Source organism: Centrocercus urophasianus, unplaced genomic scaffold, assembly GCF_019232065.1.
Source record: "Centrocercus urophasianus isolate 14NV4802_14NV808 unplaced genomic scaffold, USGS_Curo_1.0 seq_1413, whole genome shotgun sequence".
Taxonomy (NCBI): Eukaryota; Metazoa; Chordata; class Aves; order Galliformes; family Phasianidae; genus Centrocercus; species Centrocercus urophasianus.
This window is the reverse complement of record NW_024884602.1, coordinates 58,859-81,902: the sequence shown is the minus strand read 5'-3', so window position 1 is coordinate 81,902 and position 23,044 is coordinate 58,859. Positions and strand designations below refer to the sequence as shown.

General features: G+C 45.9%; 1 protein-coding gene across 1 annotated transcript in view; it reads left to right on the top strand.

The window, feature by feature from the left end:
- Positions 1 to 4,198: 4,198 nt before the first annotated feature.
- The window catches only part of LOC122158474 (E3 ubiquitin-protein ligase KCMF1-like), a 49,975-nt gene continuing 31,129 nt past the window's right edge, over positions 4,199 to 23,044 (top strand). Inside the window, exon 1 of the mRNA XM_042815172.1 lies at positions 4,199 to 4,340. Within this exon, the coding sequence (XP_042671106.1) occupies positions 4,272 to 4,340 (69 nt within the window). The 5' untranslated portion in view covers positions 4,199 to 4,271. The remainder of the gene's footprint in view (positions 4,341 to 23,044) is intronic.

Here is a 23,044-nt window from a genome sequence, read left to right as displayed (position 1 = left end):
TATTATCCCTTTCCCCCCCTGACTGAGGGCAGGGCCCCTCTCTTCATTACCTGTGGTAACTGGAGCAACTGCAGTGGTGGTTGGTCTGCTTTGCAATTCTTTCACCCGTGCTCGTAGTACAGGAGTAGGTTGGTCATGCCACTTCCTCATGTCTTCTCCGTGGTCACATAGGTAACACCACAAGACAATTCGCAGTGTATTATTCCTTACTAGAGCCGGAAAGTGTTTGCATTTAACAGCTGAGATTTTTGATGGTGCACGTGAGAAGGAAGGTTCATCGTCTTTCGTTAGGTGGGCTCGCATAAATTACATCACCTCCTTCACCTCCTTCGCTAGACTCATTTCATTATCCTGATCTTCATCCAGCGTCTCTGATACTGCTACAGGTTTGTCACAATTAATCAGTTGAGACACTTGCTTTTGTGTTTCATTCAGTTGGTCCGTCATTTGGGAGATAGTGGCAATGGAAGCGTGAGTTGGGGGTAGCAATTGTTCATAGCTTAGGAGCGTAAGTATCAATTAAAAAACTAAGGGTGTTCTCTGTTGTTCGTTGTATCTGTCATACGCTGACATTAGTGTAGAGGCATATTTGTCTGGCGCTGTTGTCATGAGTTTCTGCCATACCTCAGGCATCATCCGTACTTCTTCAGGGTCGTGGTCTTGGTGTGGGTGATTAGGAACAAAGTCAGGGTCATACAACATTTCCACCACGCCTATTTCCCTCAAATACTGGATACCCTTGTCACCGAGTTGACCAGATCAATCTGTGTCTGTGACAGGGGCGACAGGCCTCTGCCCTCCCCCCCCACCCCAGTCCCACAAAAATGGGAAGGAAGGAAGGAAGGGAGGAAAAGAACAGCAGCAACAATCTGTGGAGGAAAACTTATTTTACTGTAATATTGGAATACAAGATAACAAAATGTAATACAATTTAATTGAAATTGAGATTAATAAATCAGACAAGATAAGAGAGAGAGAGTTCCCGGGACCGAGTCAAACCTGAAAAGCTTGGAACGGCCGGGAAAGCACCTCCAGCACCCACTGCAAGGCAGCAAGAGAGCGCCCCCCCCACCCGGAAGGGCCAGATCCCGTGACTGCTGTAATGCACAGGGATAGGTAGCTGGGATTGGGGCAGTGACACTTTAATGCCCCGTACACTACATGATGTTTTGATGTGGAATACTGAATGCCAAAAACAAAATAACAAAAACAAAAAACATAGAACCATGACATTCCACCCCTTATTCTACATCATTACATCTTGCTTAAAATATATATACATATACACAAACAAACAAAAAATGATTAAAATGCACACATGGCTATATACATATACATAGAATTAGTAACTGCACTCCCCCGGCATCAAGTTTCCTTGTGGTACACATTGGACATCCCCATTCTTCTGCTGTATCGCCACACACAATGATATCATCAATGTACTGCAGGTGCTCAGGAGCACTGCCCTGTTCCAATACAGTTTGGATCAACCCATGGCAAATGGTTGGGCTGTGTTTCCACCCCTGGGGCAAACGGTTCCAGGTATACTGAATGCCCCTCCAGGTGAAAGCAAACTGTGGCTTACATTCTTTGGCCAAAGGGATGGAAAAGAAGGCATTAGCAATGTCAGTGGTGGCATACCATTTGGCCGCTTTTGACTCCAGTTCATACTGGAGTTCTAACATGTCCGGCACAGCAGCACTCAGTGGGGGTGTGACTTCATTCAGGCCACGGTAGTCCACCGTCAGCCTCCATTCTCCACTGGCTTTACGCACTGGCCATATGGGGCTGTTAAAAGGCGAGTGAGTTTTGCTGATCACTCCCTGGCTCTCTAGTTGACGCATCAACTTCTGAATGGGGAGCAAAGAATCCCTGTTGGTGCGGTACTGACGCCTGTGCACCGTTTTTGTAGCAATCGGTACCTGTTGCTCTTTTACTCGCAGCAGCCCCACAACAGATGGATCTTCTGACAGTCCAGGCAAAACAGACAGCTGCTTAATGTTGTCTGTGTCCACAGCAGCTATTCCAAAGGCCCATCGATACCCCTTAGGATCCTTGAAATGCCCCCTTCTGAGATAATCAATACCTAGAATACATGGAGCCCCTGGGCCCGTCACAATAGGATGTTTTTGCCAGTCCTTACCAGTGAGGCTTATCTCAGCCTCCAACACAGTCAATTCTTGAGAGCCCCCGGTCACTCCAGAAATATGGATTGATTCTGTCCCTTGGTGACTCGAGGCCATCAGAGTGCACTGTGCACCAGTGTCCACCAGTGCCTTATATTTCAGTGGTTCTGATGTGCCAGGGCTTCTAATCCACACAGTCCAATGCACTCTATTATCCCTTTCCCCCCCTGACTGAGGGCAGGGCCCCTCTCTTCATCACCTGTGGTAACTGGAGCAACTGCACTGGTACTTGATCTGCCTTGTAATTCTTTCACCCGGGCTCGTAGTACAGGAGTAGGTTGACCGTGCCACTTCCCCATGTCTTCTCTGTGGTCACATAGGTAACACCACAAGACAATTCGCAGTGTATTATCCCTTACTTGAGCCAGAAAGCGTTTGCCTTTAACAGCTGAGATCTTTGATGGTGCACGTGAGAAGGAAGGTTCACCGTCTTCAGTTAGGTGGGCTCGCATAAATTTCATCATCTCCTTCACCTCCTTCGCTAGACTCATTTGAATATCCTGATCTTCATCAAGCGTCTCTGATACTGCTACAGGTTTGTCACGGTTAATCAGTTGAGACATTTGCTGCCGCGTTTCATTCAGTTGGTCCGTCACTTTTGAGATAGCGGCTACAGCAGCATGAATGGGGGATAGCAACTGTTGATAGTTTTGGAGCGTAAGAATTAACTCGTAAATTAAGGGTGTTCTCTGTTGTTCGTTGAATCTGTCACACGCTGACATCAGTGTAGAGGCATATTTGTCCGGCGCTGTTGTCACGATTTTCTGCCATATCTCAGGCGTTGTCCTCACCTTTTCAGGGTCGCGGTTTTGGTGTGGGTGGTTAGGAACAAAGTCAGGGTCATACAACATTTCCACCACCCCTATTTCCCTCAAATACTGGATACCCTTTTCAACTGTATCCCATTTTTTCATCGCAATCTTCAAGCCATTTTTGAAGGGATACTTTTCCTTCACGGCTGTTAACACTCGTTCCCAGAGGGAGGCAGCCTCATCCGAACATCGACTAATTCCTCTATCAATAGCTGGATCTCTGGCAATGGCACCCAGTTGGCGAGCTTCATTACCATCCAGAGACAAGCTATGGGCCCCACTGTCCCAACAGCGAACCAACCAGGAAACAAGAGTTTCATTCGGGCGCCGTGTGAACTCCTTTCTTGAACCTTGGATTTCAGTCATCTTTAGAGGCCGGCGAGTAGTAATAGAGACTTCCTCTTCATCACTCTCTTCTGCACGTCTCTTCGTTTTCCCTTTTGCCTTTCGCGATGGTCGTGGTTCTGAGGAGGGCCCCTCGCCTGCATCTTCCTCCACCTCCTCCTCCTCTTCTTCTCTTTTTCGTTCAAGATGTGAAGACACTCGTTTCCATTTCTTGCCCTCCACAGGAGCAACTGGTATTGTTACTGGTGACTCCTGTGATCGATTAGATTTGACTTGGGGATTTTCCCCTTTGGCTTGAACCTCAGCTCGGAAACTCTCTCTCTCCAGAATGGTATATAATGGAGAAAACTAATTTACTAAATATGATAGCAGAATGCAAGATAACACAGTATAATGCAGTATAATTGGAATTGAAGATAATATATCAAATAAAGAGTGTCCAAAACCAAAGGCCTTACTCTAATGCTGAAAGCAAGATGGCTAGGGAGAACACACTGCAGAGATGAGCAGTAAAAGAAAGGGCTGTCTCATGACTCGCGAGCCATTTTATCTTTCCCTCTAAATGGAAAACAGAAACGGAACAGTGGAAGTCTTCTGGGGAATGTAGTTCTCTTCTGAGAAAGGTACCCCAAAACTATTGACATTTCATAGAACTGGAGCATTAACTCTAACTCTGAGTGCGCTACATGATGTTATGATGTGGAAAACTGATAACAAAAATCATAAAACCATGACATTAAATAATGTTTGAATTTCACTGTGATTACATGCATATAGTTATATAAAGAGTACTATGAATAAAATAATGTACTATGTTGCTTGAAAATAATCTCTCATAATACAACATCTTTTTCCAGATTTGTATTATGGTGGAGAAGCTTTCTCTGTAGAGCAGCCACAATCCTTTACTTGTCCTTATTGTGGAAAGATGGGTTACACAGAAACAACTCTTCAAGAACATGTTGCTTCTGAACATGCAGAAACATCAACAGAGGTGGTAAGCTGCTTCAGTAATTTTTTTTTTTTCAATTACGATGAGAGTATATAAAAAATCCTTTCCCAAACAATGAGTAAATTTCTTAACTTCAAAAGTGTGTTCATTTAAATGCTGATTAGGAAGGCATGTACCTTTATTTGTGAGATGAGAATCTTTTATTAGGGCTTTTGTAATTAGTGAGAACACTTGATAAAATGCTTCATTTCATTTACTTAAGTATACGTAAAATGATTAAGTCACCACTCAGCTGTGCACCTCTGTTACTTATGTTTTTAATTAGGTAAATTCTAATGCAGTAGTAGCATAACACTAAATATTTTATTTACATGTCGTGCCTTCCTCCTTGCCCATCAATATTAGTATCAATACAGTTATATTCTGTTTATAGGATAAATAGAAAAAAGATTAATTGACTTGAGAACTTTCATGCCAATGTTGAATTTTTTAATATAATAAGACTGATGTCACGGAGTTGACTAGATCAACCTATGCCCGTGACAGGGGGAGGCACTAGGCCCCTGCCCTCCCCCCCACTCAAGCCCCACAAAATGGGAAGGAAGGAAGGAAGGGAGGAAAAGAACAGCGGCAACAATCTATGGAGGAAAACCTATTTTACTATAACACCAGAATACAAGATAACACAATATATACAATTTAATTGAAATTGAGACTAATAAATCAGACAAGATGAGAGAGAGAGTTCCCGGGACCGAGTCAAACCTGAAAAGCTTGGAACGGCCAGGAAAGCACCTCCAGCACCCACTGCAAGGCAGCAAGAGAGCGCCCCCCCACCCGGAAGGGCCAGATCCCGTGACTGCTGTAATGTACAGGGATAGGTACCTGGGATTGGGCAGTGACACTTTAATGCCCCGTACACTACATGATGTTTTGATGCGGAATACTGTAAAACAAACAAAAAAAACAAACATAAAACCATGACAACTATTCATGTATGAGCAGAAAAAAATATACTTTAGTTGCATTGATATTAAGGCTGCCCTTATTGGAGTTTTTTTAGTATATGTTTGGTAATATTTAGAATATTCTCATGGTTATTCTATATAGTGCTGTCTCTCCCTTCACAATTAGTTGTCTAGCTCTCAATCTGGCACACAATGTTGTTTAAGACAATAATTATGACTTCTTTAAATGGAGACAGGGAAAGATATGCAACAGAACTGTACATCAGTTTTTTTGTTTGTTTGTTTTTGTTTAAAGCTTTTGTATTTGGGTATATTTATGCAACAGAACTGGTTCTTCTGTAAGCATTATGACTGTTATTTCTCTCAACAAGCAGCATTAAGATAGATGGCATGATAAAGTATATACTATATGCTTCATGAAACATTTCTATTTACAATTGTCTATCTGAGGCATCAGCACCTAAAACTTGCTTGGTGGTGGTTAATATTCAAGATTGAAAGCCTCATATTCAAAAATACGATCACAGCATCCTGACTGGAAAGGCTTGTTGAATGAAAAAGCAACACACGTAGGTTCTTCTGAATGAGAGGCAAAAGCACCCCATTGTGGCTGGCCCAGAGATTCCGTGCGTCCTTGGCATAGATGACCTCAGTAGAGGGTACTTTCAAGGACACAAAAGGGTACCGGTGGGCTTTTGGTATGGCTGCCTTGGAGATATAGGATATTAAGCAGCTGTCTACCTTGTCCGGTCTCTCAGAGAACCCTTCTGCGGTGGGATTGCTAAGAGTAGAACAGCAGGTGCCCGTTGCTACTACAGCAGCACACCAGTGGCAATATCGCACCAACCGAAACTAATTGGTTCCCATCCATAAGCTGATTCACCAACTGGAGAACCGAGGAATGAATAATCAGCAAGACTCACTCACCCTTCAGTAGTCTGAAAGTACAATGGAGAGTGGAGGCTAGCAGTGGAGTATATCATGGCCTGAATGAAGTCACGCCACAGCTAAGCACTGCCATGCCAGACATGCTAGAACTTCAGTACAAGCTGGTGTCAAAGGTAGCCAAGTGGTACGCCACAATTGATATCACCAATGCATTTTTCTCAATCTCCCTTTTGAATTTTCTTCCTCGAGACTCACGTACCCATGCCACCTACTCCTTCACGCTTACGGAGATTAGCTCTTAATCACAACGTAAACACACTCAACTCCTAGCTCTGGTTTCTGAAATAACTGTTGAAAGTTTTATTTCCTTTTGTGCTACTAGGACAGCTCTAAAACTAATACGCACACACAACTGGTCAAGTACATTATCAGCAATGCCTAGCATAAGGCAGGCAGCTAGCTGTAGCTAGAATCTTCCCATCACCAGCAGAATATTTCTGAACTCACAGCCTCACCATTTTGAACTTCAAATTTGTCTACCCTTAACCCTGCAAGAAGTCTAAAAACATGCAAAAATAAGTGTTTCTTTTAACCCAAAATAACATCAGTGTACTGAAAAAAATACGTAGGAGAACATAAAAAAGCCTACACTGTATTGTTTAAATATTACCGGATGTCTACTGTGAGAAATTCTCAAACATTTCCTTTCAGTGGAAGTATAGCGAATACCTTTGCAACCATTCCCACTCTCTTAATCTTTTCTGGTCAGATAGCACATCCACAGAAACTACAATGACTTACAAGGAAAAGGAATACTAGGAAAAGGCTGTCTTTAATACGGGAAGCATGTAGTCCTAATATTTACAACAACAACAAAAACAACAAAAAGCCTCAAGAATTTTCATGCCTTCTTTTGTCAAGCTTTAACCTTTTTCCATTCGGGGGGGGGGGGCCCGTTCTTTCTTACTCACCATTCTCCGTGCTTCTTAGCTGTTGGTTTGTACTTTCCCCAAATACGAAACCCAAACATCTGTCTGCCTCGTGATCAAGGGTCACCCCACTGGCTTCTTATTTCTCTCCTGTTGTTGTACACAGGAATTATCCAAAATATACCATAATATGATCCTCTTCTAGTCTCATATTTTTACATGCCTCAAACCTATTTCTCACCATTAAATGCGTAAACGTCCCTCCCTAACAGTACACGAACACAAGAAAAGTAACAAAAAGGAACGACAAAGCAGCTTTATACATATACCAGTAAAAAGACTTCAAGAGCTATCACTGACCTATGGATCACAAGTGATGCAAATACAAAATAACTTATGTGGGAAGGGACACCCCAACTCGAAGTAGAGCCAATAAGCAGGGTGCTCAGGTCCTCGTCCAGTTGAGATTTGAATACCTCTGGGGATTGAAATGCCACAACCTCTCGGGTACACTGTTCTAGCATTTAACCCCCTTCATGCTGAAAAAGCTTTTTCTGTATATAAAATTAGAATTTCTCATGTTCCAACTTGAGTACATTGCCTCTTGTATATCCCTGCAAGCCTCTGAGAGAGGCTGGCTCCAGCTTCTCTACTCACGGAATCACAGAATCACCAAAGTTGGAAAAGATCTCCGAGATCATCCAGTCCAACCATCCACCTACCACCAATATTTCCCCACTAAACCATGTCCCTTAGTACAACATCTAAATGTTTCTCAAACACCTCCAGGTACGGTGACTGCACCACCTCCCTGGGAAGCCCGTTTCAGCGCCTAACCACTCTTTTGGAGAAGAATTTTTTCCTAATGTTGTCACGGAGTTGACCAGATCAATCTATGTCTGTGACAGAGGGGCAACAGGCCTCTGCCCTCCCCCCCACCCACCCCAGTCCCACAAAAATGGGAAGGAAGGAAGGGAGGAAAAGAACAGCAGCAACAATCTATGGAGGAAAACTTATTTTACTATAATACCGGAATACAAGATAACGCAATATAATACAATTTAATTGAAATTGAGACTAATAAATCAGACAAGATGAGAGAGAGAGTTCCCGGGACCGAGTCAAACCTGAAAAGCTTGGAACGGCCAGGAAAGCACCTCCAGCACCCACTGCAAGGCAGCAAGAGAGCGCCCCCCCCCACCCGGAAGGGCCAGATCCCGTGACTGCTGTAATGTACAGGGATAGGTACCTGGGATTGGGGCAGTGACACTTTAATGCCCCGTACACTACATGATGTTTTGATGTGGAATACTGAAACCTGAAAAAACAAAAAATGTAAAACCATGACAAATGTCCAACCTGAATCTCCCCTGGCACAACTTGAGGCCATTCCCTCTAGTCCTATGGCTAGTTATGCGAAAGAAGAGGCCAACTCCCACCTCACTACAACCTCCTTTCAGGTAGTTGTAGAGGGCAATAAGATCTCCCCTGAGCCTCCTCCAGACTAAACAATCCAAGTTTCCTCAGTTGCTCCTCATAAGACCTGTGCTCCAGACCGCTCACCAGCTTTGTTGCCCTTCTCTGGACGTGCTCCAGGACCTCAATGTATTTCTTGTAGTGAGGGGTCCAAAACTCAGTGCAGTACTCGAGGTGCGACCTCAGCAGTGCTGAGTACAGAGAGACAATCACCTCCATGCTCCTGCTGGCAACACTGTTTCTGATACAAGCCAGGATGCCACTGACCTTCTTGGCCATCTGGGCATGCTGATGGCTCATGTTCAGCCAAACGTTGACCAACATCCCCAGGTCCAGTTCTTCCACACGATCTTCCAGCCACTCTGCCCCAAGCCTGTAGCGTTGCCTGCGGTTGTTGTGGCCACAGTGCAGGACCCGGCACTTGGTCTTGTTGAACTTCAGCCTGTTGGCCTCAGCCCAGCGACCCAGCTTGTCTAGATCCCCCTGTAGGGACTTCCTACCTCCAGGCAGGCCGACACCTCCTCCCAACTTGGCGTCATCTGCAAACTTACTGAGGGTGCTCTCAATCCCCTTGTCCAGGTCATCGATAAAGATATTGAACAGGACAGGCCCCAATACTGACCCTTGGGGAACACCGCTCGTGACCGTGACTCCCTCCCATTAGGTAGTTTTAGACAGGAATAAGATCTTTCTGAGCCTTATCTTCAAGAGATACAAGGGTTTTTTTCATTCCCCCTTTACACATCGCACGCTCCATCCCCCAACCATCTTGGTGGCATCCACCAGACTCGCTCCAGTATGTTCATGCCTATCTTGTATACAGTTCTGTGTTCCCTAGTACAAGACCATACCTTGCGTCTTAAGTGATGAATACAGGGGAAGAATCTCTTCCCTTGACCGAGTATTATATACTTGCTAACACAGACCAGTATTGGGTTGGCCTTCACTACAAGGGCATACCGATGCCTCATACTGAACTTCTCCACCAGGGCCTACAGCTCCTTTTCTGCAAAGCTGCTTTATAGCTAGTTGGTGCTCAGTCTGAACTGGTGTAGGGTGTTATTTCTCCCCAGGTGCAAGACTTGGCATTTCTCGCTGTTGAATTGTACAAGGTTCCTCTGAATTGCAGCCCAGACTCAGAACACATTGACCGTTCCCCACAATTTATTACCTACAAGCTTGTAGAGAGTGCACAAAGGTTTATTACCCAGTTGTTAAAAGACGTCAAACAGTACTGACCCAAGTATCCACCCCAAAAAGAGACCACTGGTAATTGACCACCAGTTGAACTTTGTACCGCTGATCACAACCCTCCAATTCCAGCAATAAAACCTTTTTCCCCCACCCACCAACACCACATGATCATCTACTTTGTCAATTTTGTGAGATATGAACTGGGTATAAGGATACCATGGAAGACTATGTCAAAAGCCTGTCCAAAGGCAACATCCACTATCTGGAAAGGCTTGCTGATAGAAAAAGATACACACACAGGTTCTTTTGAATTCCAATCTATGTATAAGAGTTGAAATAAATATACTTCATTTTGAAAATAGATAAAGCTAAAATGGTCTTAGTTTTTCTTCCCTGCCTCCTCTCCCCCAAGATAAGTTATTAAATTCTGGTGAACAATTCTGTATTTGACCATGTTTGTTCCTGTGTTAGCACCCCAATTTTGATTCACTGTGTACTGGGTTTATGTGGCAGGGTTTTGTCCTCCGAGAAGAGTCCAGAATCTGTCCCATGTTAAATAAGATCCAGTTGCAGCTGGCTTTAAAAAGGAACCACCACTGGTCAAAGCTGAGCCAATGAGCAACGTTGTTTGTGACCTGTTTAGCTGTGTCACAGTAGCTGGAAGAGAAGTGAGAAAATGTAGCGAGAAACAACCCTGCAGATACCAAGGTCAATGAAGAAGGAAGGGGAAGAGGTGCTCCAGGCACTGGTGCAGATATTCCCCTGCAGCCCATGGAGAGGACTATGGTAGAGCAGGCTGTCCCCTGCTGACCATGGAGTGCCACGTTGGAACAAATATCCATCCACGCTGGAGCAGTTCTTCAAGAACTGCAGTCCATGGGAAGCCCACATCAGGTCAGATCAGTTCAGGAAGGCCTGCAGTCCGTGGGAGGGACTCCATGCTGGAGCAGGGGAAGAGAGTGAGGAGGAAGGACTGGCAGAGACCAAGCGTTATGAACTAACTGTAACCCCCTTTCCCCATCCCTCTGCACTGCTTGAGGGGGAGGAGGCTGAAGAATGAGGTGGGGAGGGGAAGGTGGTTTTAGTTTGCTTTTAGTTCTCACTGCCCTACTCTGTTATCAGTGCACAATGAATTAATCTTCCCCAAGCTGAATCTGTTTTGCCCATGATGGTAATTGATGAGTGATCTTCCTGTCCTTATCTCAACCCAGAAGCTTTTTTTGTTTCATCGTATTTTCTCCCTGTCTTTCTGAGGACGGGGAGTGAGAGCGTGGTGTGGTTGCAAGAGCTTGGTGTGGTGGGCAAGATCAACCCAACACATACTGTTTTGACATTTTTTGCCATGCACAAAGGGACTCTGAAAGCAGAATGTATACTGCTCAAAATTTAAAGCCCTTGTGTTTTGGCTAATAAGCATATTTTATTATGTTCAAAAGAGCGGGCTCACAATGACATCAGTCAACTCTTTCAGATGCATCCCATCTGGTCCCATCTGCAATTGGCTTAAGTGGGCCCTAACATAACCTTCTTCTACTGTGGGTAATACTTCACTCCCACAGACTGTCACTAGGCTCAGGGACCCAAGATGCTATAAGGCAATCCAAGGAAAACCAAGATAAAGAGACTAAGTATCTTGGCTTTTTCCACGTTCATTGAGCGTTAGGTCCAGTTTTCTTAGCCTCCCTTTTGCTGCCATTGTAACCTTTCCAGTTGTCCTCTACCTCCCTCTCTAGTTCCAACTCCAGCTGAGCTCAGGCTTTCCGAACTTCATTCCTGCGTGCTCAGTGTCTCTACGCTCCTCTTGGGTAACCCATTCCTCTTTCCACTTTCTGTGCACTTCTTTTTTTTGTGTGAGTTCAGTTTAGAATTCTCTGTTCATCCAAGCTGGCTTTCTGCAACACTTGCTTGGCTTTGTGTATGTGAGAACGGGACTTGTGCTTTGAAGAGGTTGTCCTTGAAGCCATCCTGGGCCCCTTTGTTCTCTTGTGCAGTCTCCTATGAGATCCCGCGCCAAGCAAATTCTCGAACAAGTCAAAATCTGCTTTCCCCAAAGTTTAACACAGTGAGTCTACCTACTGTTTCCCTTGTTCATTCTTCTCAGGCTTTTCAACTCCATCTCAAGTCTTCTGCATCCTCAACCAGTTCGTTCTTGTTTGACTGGACCTGGTACTCCCAAACACCTTCTCTAGTCAATCTCGAGCCCACGAGAGTAACTGCCCCACTAGACCTGCTGTTCACAAACAGAGAAGGTCTGGTGGGAGATGTGGAGGTTGGAGGCTGTCTTGGACGGAGTGACCATGAAATGATAGATTTCTCGATTCATGGCGGAGCCTGGAGGGGGAATAGTAAAACTGCTACCTTGGACTTCAGGAGGGCGGACTTTGAATTGTTCAAGGGACTAATAGGGGGAGTCCCCTGGCATTCAGTCTTAGCGAGTAAAGGGGTCCAAGAGAGCTGGTTGCTCTTCAAGAAGGAAGTCTTAAGGGCGCAGGAGCAGGCAGTCCCCCTGAGCTGCAAAATGAGCCGGCGGGGAAGAAGACCGGCGTGGATGAATAGGGAGCTATTCCTGAGGCTGCGGGAGAAAAAGAGAATCTACCGCCTGTGGAAAGTGGGACAGGCCACTCAGAATGAATACAAGGAAGTCGTTAGGATGTGTAGAGGTGAAATCAGAAAGGCAAAAGCTCAGCTTGAATTTAACCTAGCTGCTGGGGTGAAAGGGAATAAGAAACTCTTTTATAAATGCATTAACAGTAAGAGGAGGACAAAGGAGAATATCCACTCTTTGCTGGATGAGGCTGGGAATGTGACCACTGAGGATAAGGAAAAGGCAGAGGTTCTGAATGCCTTCTTTACGTCTGTCTTTAAAAGTCAGACCAGTTATCCTCAGGATACTCCTCTCTCTGACCTGGTAATCTCGGCTGGGGAGCACACTAACCCCCCTGTGATTCTGGAAGAAACAGTCAGAGACCTACTACTCCAACTGGACTGCCACAAGTCTACGGGGCCAGATGAGATCCACCCGAGAGTGCTGAGGGAACTGGCGGAGGTGATAGCCGAGCCGCTTGCCATCATCTCTCTGGTTGACTGGCGAGGTCCCAGAAGACTGGAGGCTTGCCAATGTGACTCCCATTTACAAGAAAGGTCGTAAGGAGGATCCCTGGAACTACAGGCCTGTTAGCCTGACCTCGGTGCCAGGGAAGGTTATGGAGCAGATTGTCTTGAGGGAGATCATGCAGCATGTGCGGGATGACCGGGGGATCAGGCCAAGCCAGCATGGGTTCATGAAGGGCAGGTCCTGTTTGACCAACCTGATCTCCTTCTATGATCTAGTGACCCATCTGGTGGATGAGGGAAAGGCTGTTGATGTGGTCTACCTAGACTTCAGCAAAGCCTTTGACACTGTCTTCTTCTGCAGAAGCTGGCAGCCCGAGGCTTGGATGGGTACACTCTTGGCTGGGTAAGGAGCTGGCTGGAGGGCCGGGCTCAGAGAGTGGTGGTGAATGGAGTTAAATCCAGCTGGCGACCGGTCGTGAGTGGTGTTCCCCAGGGGTCGGTGCTGGGCCTGTCCTCTTCAATATCTTTATTGATGACCTGGATGAGGGCATCGAGTGCACCCTCAGTAAATTCGCAGATGACACCAAATTGGCTGGGAGTGTGGATCTGCCTGGGGGTAGCGAGGCCCTACAGAGGGATCTGGACAGGCTGGAGAGCTGGGCTGAAGCCAATGGGATGAGTTTCAACAAGGCCAAATGCCGGGTCCTGCACTTCGGCCACAACAACCCCAGGCGACGCTACAGGCTTGGGGCGGTGTGGCTGGAGGACTGCGTAGAGGAAATGGACCTGGGGGTATTGATTGATGCTCGGCTGAACATGAGCCGACAGTGTGCCCAGGTGGCCAAGAAGGCCAATGGCATCCTGGCTTGCATCAGAAACAGCGTTGCCAGCAGGAGCAGAGAGGTGATTGTTCCCCTGTATTCAGCACTCGTGAATCCGCACCTCGAGTACTGTGTCCAGTTTTGGGCCCCTCACTGCAAGAAAGATATTGAGGCCCTGGAACGTGTTCAAAGGAGGGCAACAAAGCTGGTGAGGGGTCTGGAACACAGGCCATATGAGGAGAGGCTGAAGGAGCTGGGAATGTTCAGCCTGGAGAAGAGGAGGCTCAGGGGAGACCTCATTGCTCTCTATAACTTCCTGAAGGGAGGTTGTAGTGAGCTGGGGGTCGGCCTCTTCTCTCGTGTCATCAGTGATAGGACCAGGGGGAATGGCTTCAAGCTACGGCAGGGGAGATTCAGGCTGGACATGAGGAAGTATTACTTTTCAGAAAGGGTGGTCAGGCACTGGAACGGACTGCCCAGGGAGGTGGTGGAGTCACCGACCCTGGGGGTGTTCAAGGGACATGGTTTAGTGGGAGCTATTGGGAATAGGTGAACGGTTGGACTGGATGATCTTTTAGGTCTTTTCCAACCTTGGTGATTCTATGATTCTATGATTCTATGATTTGATGATCTCCTTGTGTCAATAAATTGTATTCACTGCACTCTGGAAATGTCCTGGATTACTTGTGACCAGCCATATTGCACTTCCAGCAGACGCCATGCTGGTTGAAGTCGTCCAATGAGCAGCAGGGCCTGCAATCACGAGGCTTCTTCTAGCTGCCTAAGGAAGGTTTCACTTGTTTTCACTTCTTGATCAGACCATCTGTAACAGATACCCACCAGGGTAGTGAAGCACTGGAAACAGGTTCCCCAGAGAGGTGGTGGGTGCCCCATCCCTGGAGAAATTCAAGGTCAGGCTGGAACAAACTCTGAGCAACCTGATCTAGCTGTAGATATCCCTGCTCATTGCAGGGGAGTTGGACTAGATGATCTTTAAAGGTCCCTTCCAAGTCAAACAATTCCATGATTCTATTACGTCACCACCTCTTTGGTCTGTCTTTTTATCCTTACCCACAAGCTCTCAGCTGGCTTGTCACCTATTCCAAGTCAAAGATCCATGTATGAGAGCTTCTCTGAAAGTAATGTCTCCTATTTTATTATGTTGGCTCACAGCATCAGAGGAGGATGTTGGTGGGATGACAGTACAGGTTGAACCTTCCAGACAATATTCTATTACGTTTTGTTGTCATGCGACACATGGCAGCAGAGGGGCAGTGTGATAAAATGGTGCCTGACACGGAAATGCACATGAAGCAAAGGCGTGTCACTGAATTCCTCCACGCAGAAAAAATTGAACCTCATCGACACTTGCTGAATGTTGACGGAGACCAGTCGATGTTAGCACAGCGAGGAGATGGGAGGTGCATTTCAGCAGTGGTGACAGTGGGCCACCTCCGCTGGTGCAGATTTTTACCAGCACGGCATACAAGCTCTCGTTCGTCGCTGGTAAAAATGCATCACTAATGGTGGTGACTGTTGAAAAAGAGTGTTTTGTAGCTGAGGATTTGCGCTATCAAATAGTGCTATTGTGCTCTTTGTATCTGTAGCAGTTTCCATGGAAATAAAAAGGAGGCATTACTTTTGGAGCCATCTACATATTTATGGTGCTCCTTTGCATAGAACACATTTCTTCCTCCTTGCCTTCCCAGCCTGACCTTCCCAAAGAACCAGCATCCGTAGTAGCACTACTCTAGTGATGTGAGCTATCCCCCTACACTCCTCTGTAATCCCTATGAGATCAGAGCTCTGCAACACCGTGCAGGTTTCAATTCATCTGTTTCCCCATGCTGTGTGCATTTGCGCACAGGTACTCGAGATGTGATGAGTCCCAGTTGTTCTGCTTTTCAGAGAAACTGCGAAGAAACTTCCCCATCCTGCTGTCTCCCAGACACTTCCTCACCGTACCCCATGTTTCCAATTATCTTCAAGTTATAGTAACCTTCTCCTGCCATACTTAGTTCAAAGACCTCTGTGCTAGGTTAGAAAACTTGCAAAGATGCTTTTGCCCTATGGAATTCATCTCTTCACAGCAGTCCTCATTCCTCAGAGGTTTTCACGGTCGTAAAAACAGAAGCCCTTCCTGCGACACCAAACATACAGCCAAATGTTTAATGAATGCATCCACTCCTGCTCAAGCCTTTCCCCTTCATTTCAAAGGTAACACTACCTAGGCTCCCATAGCTCTATATTTACTCTTGATATACTCAAGGCCACCCTAGCATTATTATCAGTGCCTACACACATGAGCAAAAAGGGATGATATTCCAAGGGTCAGATAAGTCTTTGCAGTCTCTCTGCCTAAATCCAAGCCAGAGTATGAGGAGCAGCTGAGGTCTCTTGCTTTGTTCAGCCTAGAGAAGAAGAGACTGAGGGGCGACCTCATCGCAGCCTATGGCTTCCTCACGAGGAGGTGTGGAGGAGCAGGTGCTCATTTCCTCTCTCTGGTGACCAGTGATAGGACCCAAGGGAATGGCATGAAGCTGCGACAGTGAGGTTCAGGCTGGATATCAGCAAAAGGTTCTTCACCCAGAGGGTAGTTGGGCACTGGAACAGACTCTCCAGGGAAGTGGTTGTGGCACTGAGCTTGCTGAAGTTCAAGAAGCATCTGGACAATGCTTTCAGACATGTGGTCTGATTTTTGGGTGGTCCCATCTAGAGCCAGAAGTTGGACTCGATGATCCTTATGGGTCCCTTCCAACTTGGGCTATTCTGTGATTCTATGATTTATACCCCTTTCTGTGTAACAGTCTCCCCTCAGCCTTTGTTCCCCATTGCTCTCCCTTCCCCCTGCATACCCCTTTGCATGTCAATTTGTATGATTCTGTTGATTCCCTCACTCTATCTCACTCAGTCAGCTTTCCACCCACTAGTTTACAGTCTTACAGTTTTACAGTTGCAAAGTCCGGGTTGATCTTTCTGGAATTGGTGCCTGTAGTTTCTTGATAGCCCATCAACTAGTGTGACTGGCTGTTGAGGTTCAACACTCTGGTAGGCAGCCAAGCACCACACAGCTGCTCACTTCTCTCTCCAAAGGATGGGGGAGGGAATCGTAAAGGTGAAGGGGGAAAATTCACACATTGAGATAAAGACAGTAGAGCACGGGCAAAGCAAAAGCTGCATTTGCAAGCACAGCAAAGCAAAACAAGGAGTTCATTCACTACTTCCCATCAGCACACTTCCCATCAGCCACTTCCAGGAAAGCAGGGCTCCATCATGCAAAATGGTTTTTTGGGAAGACAAATGTCATCACTCCGAATGCCTCCCCCTTCCACCTTTCCTCCCAGCTTTTATTGCTGAGAATGATGTCGTATGTTATGTAATACTCCTCTGGTCATTTGGGGTTAGCTGTCCTGGCTGCGTCTCCTTCTCCCAACTTCTTGTGCATTGCCCAGCCTCCTCACTGTCAGGGTATTGTGTGTAAGCAGTAGACAGCAACAACTAAAACACTGTCACAATTATCACCACTACTTTCATTTAAAAAAACAAAAACAAAAACAAAAACACAGCATCATACAAACCTACACCAAGAAAATTAACTCTGTTCCAGCAAAAATTTTGACGCTGGCAAGGTTTGCTTCTTGTCATGGTCGTTGTCCCAATTAACAAGGTCCCCAATCAGATAACTTCACTGGAATAAACATTTTCATACTCGCATGCCCTCGACAACTAGTCTGACTGACCAAATTTGGTTTTTTTTGGTTTGCTTTTTCTTTGTTTCTTTGTTTTGTCAGAGCTAATGCTTAACTAAAACTTCCATTTCAACATAACAATGTTCTACTTCATAAACAAAATGTTATTAAACTTTATTTTAAGTTTAGGATTAGGACAGTCAGACAGACTATCTCTTCATTGTTCTTTGTAACTTTTTTTGTAGTTGATTTTCTCCCAAAGACTTGAATGATATGGTCTGCTAATAACTGCTTTGCTCTGTTAAATTGGGTTGAACTTCTGCTTTGTTACTTTTTGAACTCTGATATCACTCTCACGCAGAAATAAGTTCTCCTTTGAAGATGATGTTTCCTATTGGTACCAAACACTTTCTCAGCTTACTTGTAAAAAGCTGAAAATAAATAAGTTAATGGGGTCTATATCCATCCGTCCTAAATACATCCATTTCTGTTTCTCCCACTGACTAGTTGTGTAAACGACATAACTGAGAACTATCATAGAATCACAGAATCATAGAATGGCCTGGGTAGAAAAGGACCACAATGATCATCGAGTTTCAACCCCCCTGCTATGTGCAGGGTTGCCAATCACTAGACCAGGCTGCCCAGAGTCACATCCAGCCTGGCCTTGAATGCCTCCAGGGATGGGGCATCCACAACCTCCTTGGGCAACCTGTTCCAGTGCGTCACCACCCTCTGTGTGAAAAACTTCCACCTAATATCTAACCTAAACCTCCCCTGTCTCAGTTCAAGACCATTCTCCCTTGTCCTATCACTATCCACCCTTGTAAACAGCTGTTCCCCTTCCTGTTTATACGCTCCCTTCAAGTACTGGCAGGCCGCAACGAGGTCTCCCCGCAGCCTTCTCTTCTCCAAGCTAAACAAGCCCAGTTCCCTCAACCTTTCCTTGTAGGAGAGGTGCTCCAGCCTTCTTATCATCTTAGTGGCCCTCCTCTGGACCCACTCCAAGAGCTCCACGTTCTTCCTGTACTGGGGTCCCCAGGCCTGGACGCAGTACTCCAGAACTATAATCAAACTACTGAGGAAGGTCCTTTTTTACTGATTTTAATGAATTTATTATAGAATTTTCTAAATTAGCTTTAAATGTGTCAGCTCTTCTTTTGCTGTTAATTACAATGCAGTAAACTAAGGTGAGACTCTTCTGGAGGTAACCTGTTTGATGAATTTCCCAAAAGCAGCTCAAAATAAGTGAAGTTTTCATAACAGAAAAATATATCTCTAAAGGGTTGGTTTAGAATTCCTATTCTTCATACAGTGTTTAGTCTGTTATCATTCTTGATTGTCCTCTGAAATTACATATATTGGGTACGGAATTACGTTACAGTGCTAATCAGAACTTTGTTTTAACAGAGTACTTTTAGTCTTCTGCCTCCAACCATTACCACCTACCATTTCCTGTTCACGTGGAATCTTCTGTAGTTCAGTTTTTCCCAATAGTAATTTCCTTTCTTAATTTTTTTTCCCTTTATAAACAGGTAGGAGTAGCTTCACATTCACAAAACCAGGCTGCCCAGAGCCACATCCAGCGTGGCCTTGAAAGCATCCAGGGATGGGGCATCCACAACATCCTTGGGCAACCTGTTCTAGTGTGTCACCACCCTCTGTGTGAAAGCTTCCTCCAAATATCTAACCTACACCCTACCTTGTCCCAGTTTAAAAACATTCCCCCTTGTCCTATCGCTATCCACCCTTGTAAACAGCCGATGCCCCTCCTGTTTATATGCTTCCTTCAAATACTGGAAGGCCACAATGAGGTCTCCCCAGAGCCTTCTCTTCTCCAAGCTAAACAAGCCCAGTTCCCTCAACCTTTCTTCTCAATAAGACCGCGGTCACCAACGTAACTCTCTCAGGATCAACTCAACAAGGGCAACAAGTCCTGAAAGAGTAAGAGGTGAGCAAGATATCGTTACCATTGTTGATCAATCTCTGAAAATGAATGAAATTCTAAGTCTGAGAAAAGACTTTTCACGTCACCCAAATGAGCCTATTGTCACCTGGTTACTTCGATGCTGGGACAATGGGGCCAAGAGTGTGTGGCTAGACAGTAGAGAAGCTCGCCAACTGGGTTGGCATTGCTAGGGACTCGGCCATTGACAGAGGTATTAGTGGATGTGGATGTGGATATATAGTGGATGTCAGAACCAGGCCTTCACCCTCTGGAAGAGGATGCTGTTAGTTGTAAAAGAAAGATACCCCATCAAAGACGATCTGATGCCTCAGAAAAAAAAATTGGACTGATGTGGAAAAAGGCATCTGTTATTTGAGAGAATATGCTGTGGTGGGAGCCAGACCAAGAGCCCGATCCTGAGAGAGTCAGGTGTACACCACACATGTGGCATATATTCGCAAAGACTGCACCAGAATGGTACGCCAAGTACATTTGCAGCAATGTATGGCGGAGGGGAAAGAAGATTCCTTATAAATGAACTGATTAATAAACTTCAAGACATAGAGCTACATTTAAACCCTCCACGAGCTTGTGTTTCAGCTTTTTTTGCAAAAGTGAGTGAAAAACTGGACAGAACGGAGAGCAAACAAGAAGATATAATAGATGAACTGTTTACCATGCTTAATGCTGATGGATCCATGGTGGTACCAGATACATCTGATGGGGACCAGAATTCCCAAATCAGCCTACTGGTTTCCCCCCAACCTGCATCATCCAACGTCTCAGCTACCAAAAGAAGAAGTCCTCCTGCTCGAGCAAGTGACAACAGTAAGACTACATCACATTTTGACTTCTGATGTCACCTACGTAACCATGGAGAAGATATGGAGAAGTGGCATAAACAACCCACTCGTGCGCTTCAAGCACAGGCAAAAGAATTACAAGACAAATCAACCACCAAGGTGAACTTCTCCAAAAAGGTGATTGCTCCAGTTCCTGTAGACAACCGAGGTAACAAAAAGAGGGGCCCTGCCCCCAGCCAGGGGAGGGAAAGGGATAATAGAGTGCATTGGACTGTGTGGATTAGAAGCCCTGGCACATCAGAATCGTGGAAATATAAGGCCCTGGTGGACACTGGTGCACAGTGTACTCTAATGCCCTCGAGTCACCAAGGGACAGAATCAATTTATATTCATGGGGTGACTGGGGGTTCCCAAGAGCTGACTATGTTGGAGGCCGAAATCAGCCTCACTGGTAAAGACTGGCAAAAGCACCCTATTGTGACTGGCCCAGGGGCTCCATGTATTCTAGGTATTGATTATCTCAGAAGGGCATACTTTAAGGATCACAAAGGGTATCGATGGGCCTTTGGAATAGATGCTGTAGACACAGAAGGTGTTAAGCAGCTGTCTGTTTTGCCTGGCCTATCAGAAGATCCGTCTGTTGTGGGGTTGCTACGAGTGGAAGAGCAACAGGTACGGATTGCCACAAAAACGGAGCACATGTGGCAGCACCGCACCAACAGGGATTCCTTGTTCCCCATTCAGAAGTTGATGCGTCAACTAGAGAGTCAGGGAGGGATCAGCAAAACTCACTCGCCTTTTAACAGCCCCATATGGCCAGTGCGTAAAGCCAGTGGAGAATGGAGGCTGACGGTGGACTACCGTGGCCTGAATGAAGTCACACCCCCACTGAGTGCTGCTGTGCCGGACATGTTAGAACTCCAGTATGAACTGGAGTCAAAAGCAGCCAAATGGTATGCCACCATTGACATTGCTAATGCCTTTTTCTCCATTCCTTTGGCCAAAGAATGCAGGCCACAGTTTGCTTTTACCTGGAGGGGCATTCAGTATACATGGAATCGTTTGCCCCAGGGTTGAAAACACAGCCCAACCATTTGCCTGTGAGAATCCTTCTTTGCTTTTTTTTTGGCTCAAAGCTTGCTTCCTGAGGTAGTTTGTTGAGGAGGCAAGTGATGGGTGCTGTGTGGCAATCAACATCGCTGTGTGGACAATTTTCCGTCTTTGGAGCTGTTTGCCTTCAGAAGATAGTGCTCAGGACTGTTTACCGGCGGAAGAACTAGCCTGTGACCAAATAACTCCTGTTTGCTATGGGAGGCTGGGGGATGATACCATTGTATCCTGTGAAGGCAAGATGCAAGTTGGTGCCTCCCTGCTTCCTCTTATCTGCTGGCAAGGCCAGGAAGATAAGAACAAAGGAGTTTCCTGCTGAGGCCCCAGAGCCAGAAGCTGCCACTCAAAGGAGAGCTGACTCAACCACTTTGGATTTGAGCTGTCACTCCAAAGACAGCTGACTCGACCACTCTGAAACTATTGAAAAGGGGCCATCATCACCATGGTCGTCTCTCGTCGTGCTTCGTCCTCGTTGTCAACAGAACAACTCTTGACGACCCATCGCTACTGAAGATCAAAGACGGAACTATGAACCACGCTGGATCCATGGTGGTGACTATGTCCCTCTTGCTGCCTATAAAGACTCCTTGACTCTTCTTTCCTATCTTTTCTATCGCCCTCCTTCCCTTCCCCAGTACCCTAATTCACAATAGTGTCCGTCCTCCCCTTCCCCATTTCCCTAATTAACATTTGTAATAAACTGGTCGGACCAACATTTGAACCGTTGCTTCTTAATCTCACGCCGGGTATATAGATAATAAAAGAACCTCCTCTCCCTCCTATAAATTGGAGCGAGACATTGCCATGGGTTGATTCAAGCTGCACTGGAACTGGGAGGTGCTCCTGAGCACTTACAGTACATTGATGACATCATTGTGTGGGGCAACACAGCAAAGGAAGTCTTTGAGGAAGGAGAGCAAATAATCCAGATCCTTCTGCGTGCTGGTTTTGCTATTAAGCGAAGCAAAGAGAAAGCCAAGGAAATTCAGTTCCTAGGGATAAAGTGGCAGGATGGACGTCGCCACATCCCGACAAATGTGATTGACAAATTACTGCCATGTCTCCGCCCACTAATAAGAAAGAGACACAATCTTCTCTGGATGTAGAGGGTTTTTGGAGAATGCATGTTCCAAACTACAGCCTCATTGTAAGCCCCCTTTATCAGGTGACGCAGAAGAAGAATGATTTTGCATGGAGTCCTGAGCAGCATCAAGCATTTGAGCAGCTTAAGCAGGAGATAGCCCGTGCCATGGCCCTGGGGCCAGTATGGACGGGACAGGTTTTAAAGGACATCCTCTATACTGCTGCTGGAGAGAAAGGTCCCACTTGGAGTTTGTGGCAAAGGGCCTCAGGAGAGACCCGAGGCTGACCCCTGGGATTCTAGAGCCGAGCCTACAGGGGGTCGGAAGAGTGCTACACTACACCTGAAAAGGAAATCTTAGCTGCATATGCAGGGGAAACTGCAGCAGATTCACAGAGCAGAATAACACTACTTGGTAGAGCAAATTCTCAGCTAGAAACCACTGTTTTTCAACATAGTCACCCCCATTAACAATTCATTTTTGCCAGTGATGAACCAGAGACTGATTGTCATGGTCATAAAAATCATAGAATCATAGAATAGTCAGAGTAGGGAGGGATCCTTAATGGTCATCTGGTTCAACTCCCCTGCAATGAACAGGGACATCTACAGCTAGATCAGGTTACTCAGAGACTGGTCCAGCCCTACAGTGAATGCCTCTGTCAAAGATTTACTGTATGGCTCAGCCCAGTTTCCTGACTAGCAGGGTGGTGGGACATACAGATCCACGCCCCGGTGAATGGAAAAGGGGAAAAGGGGAAAAGGGGAAAAGGGGAAAAGGGGAAAAG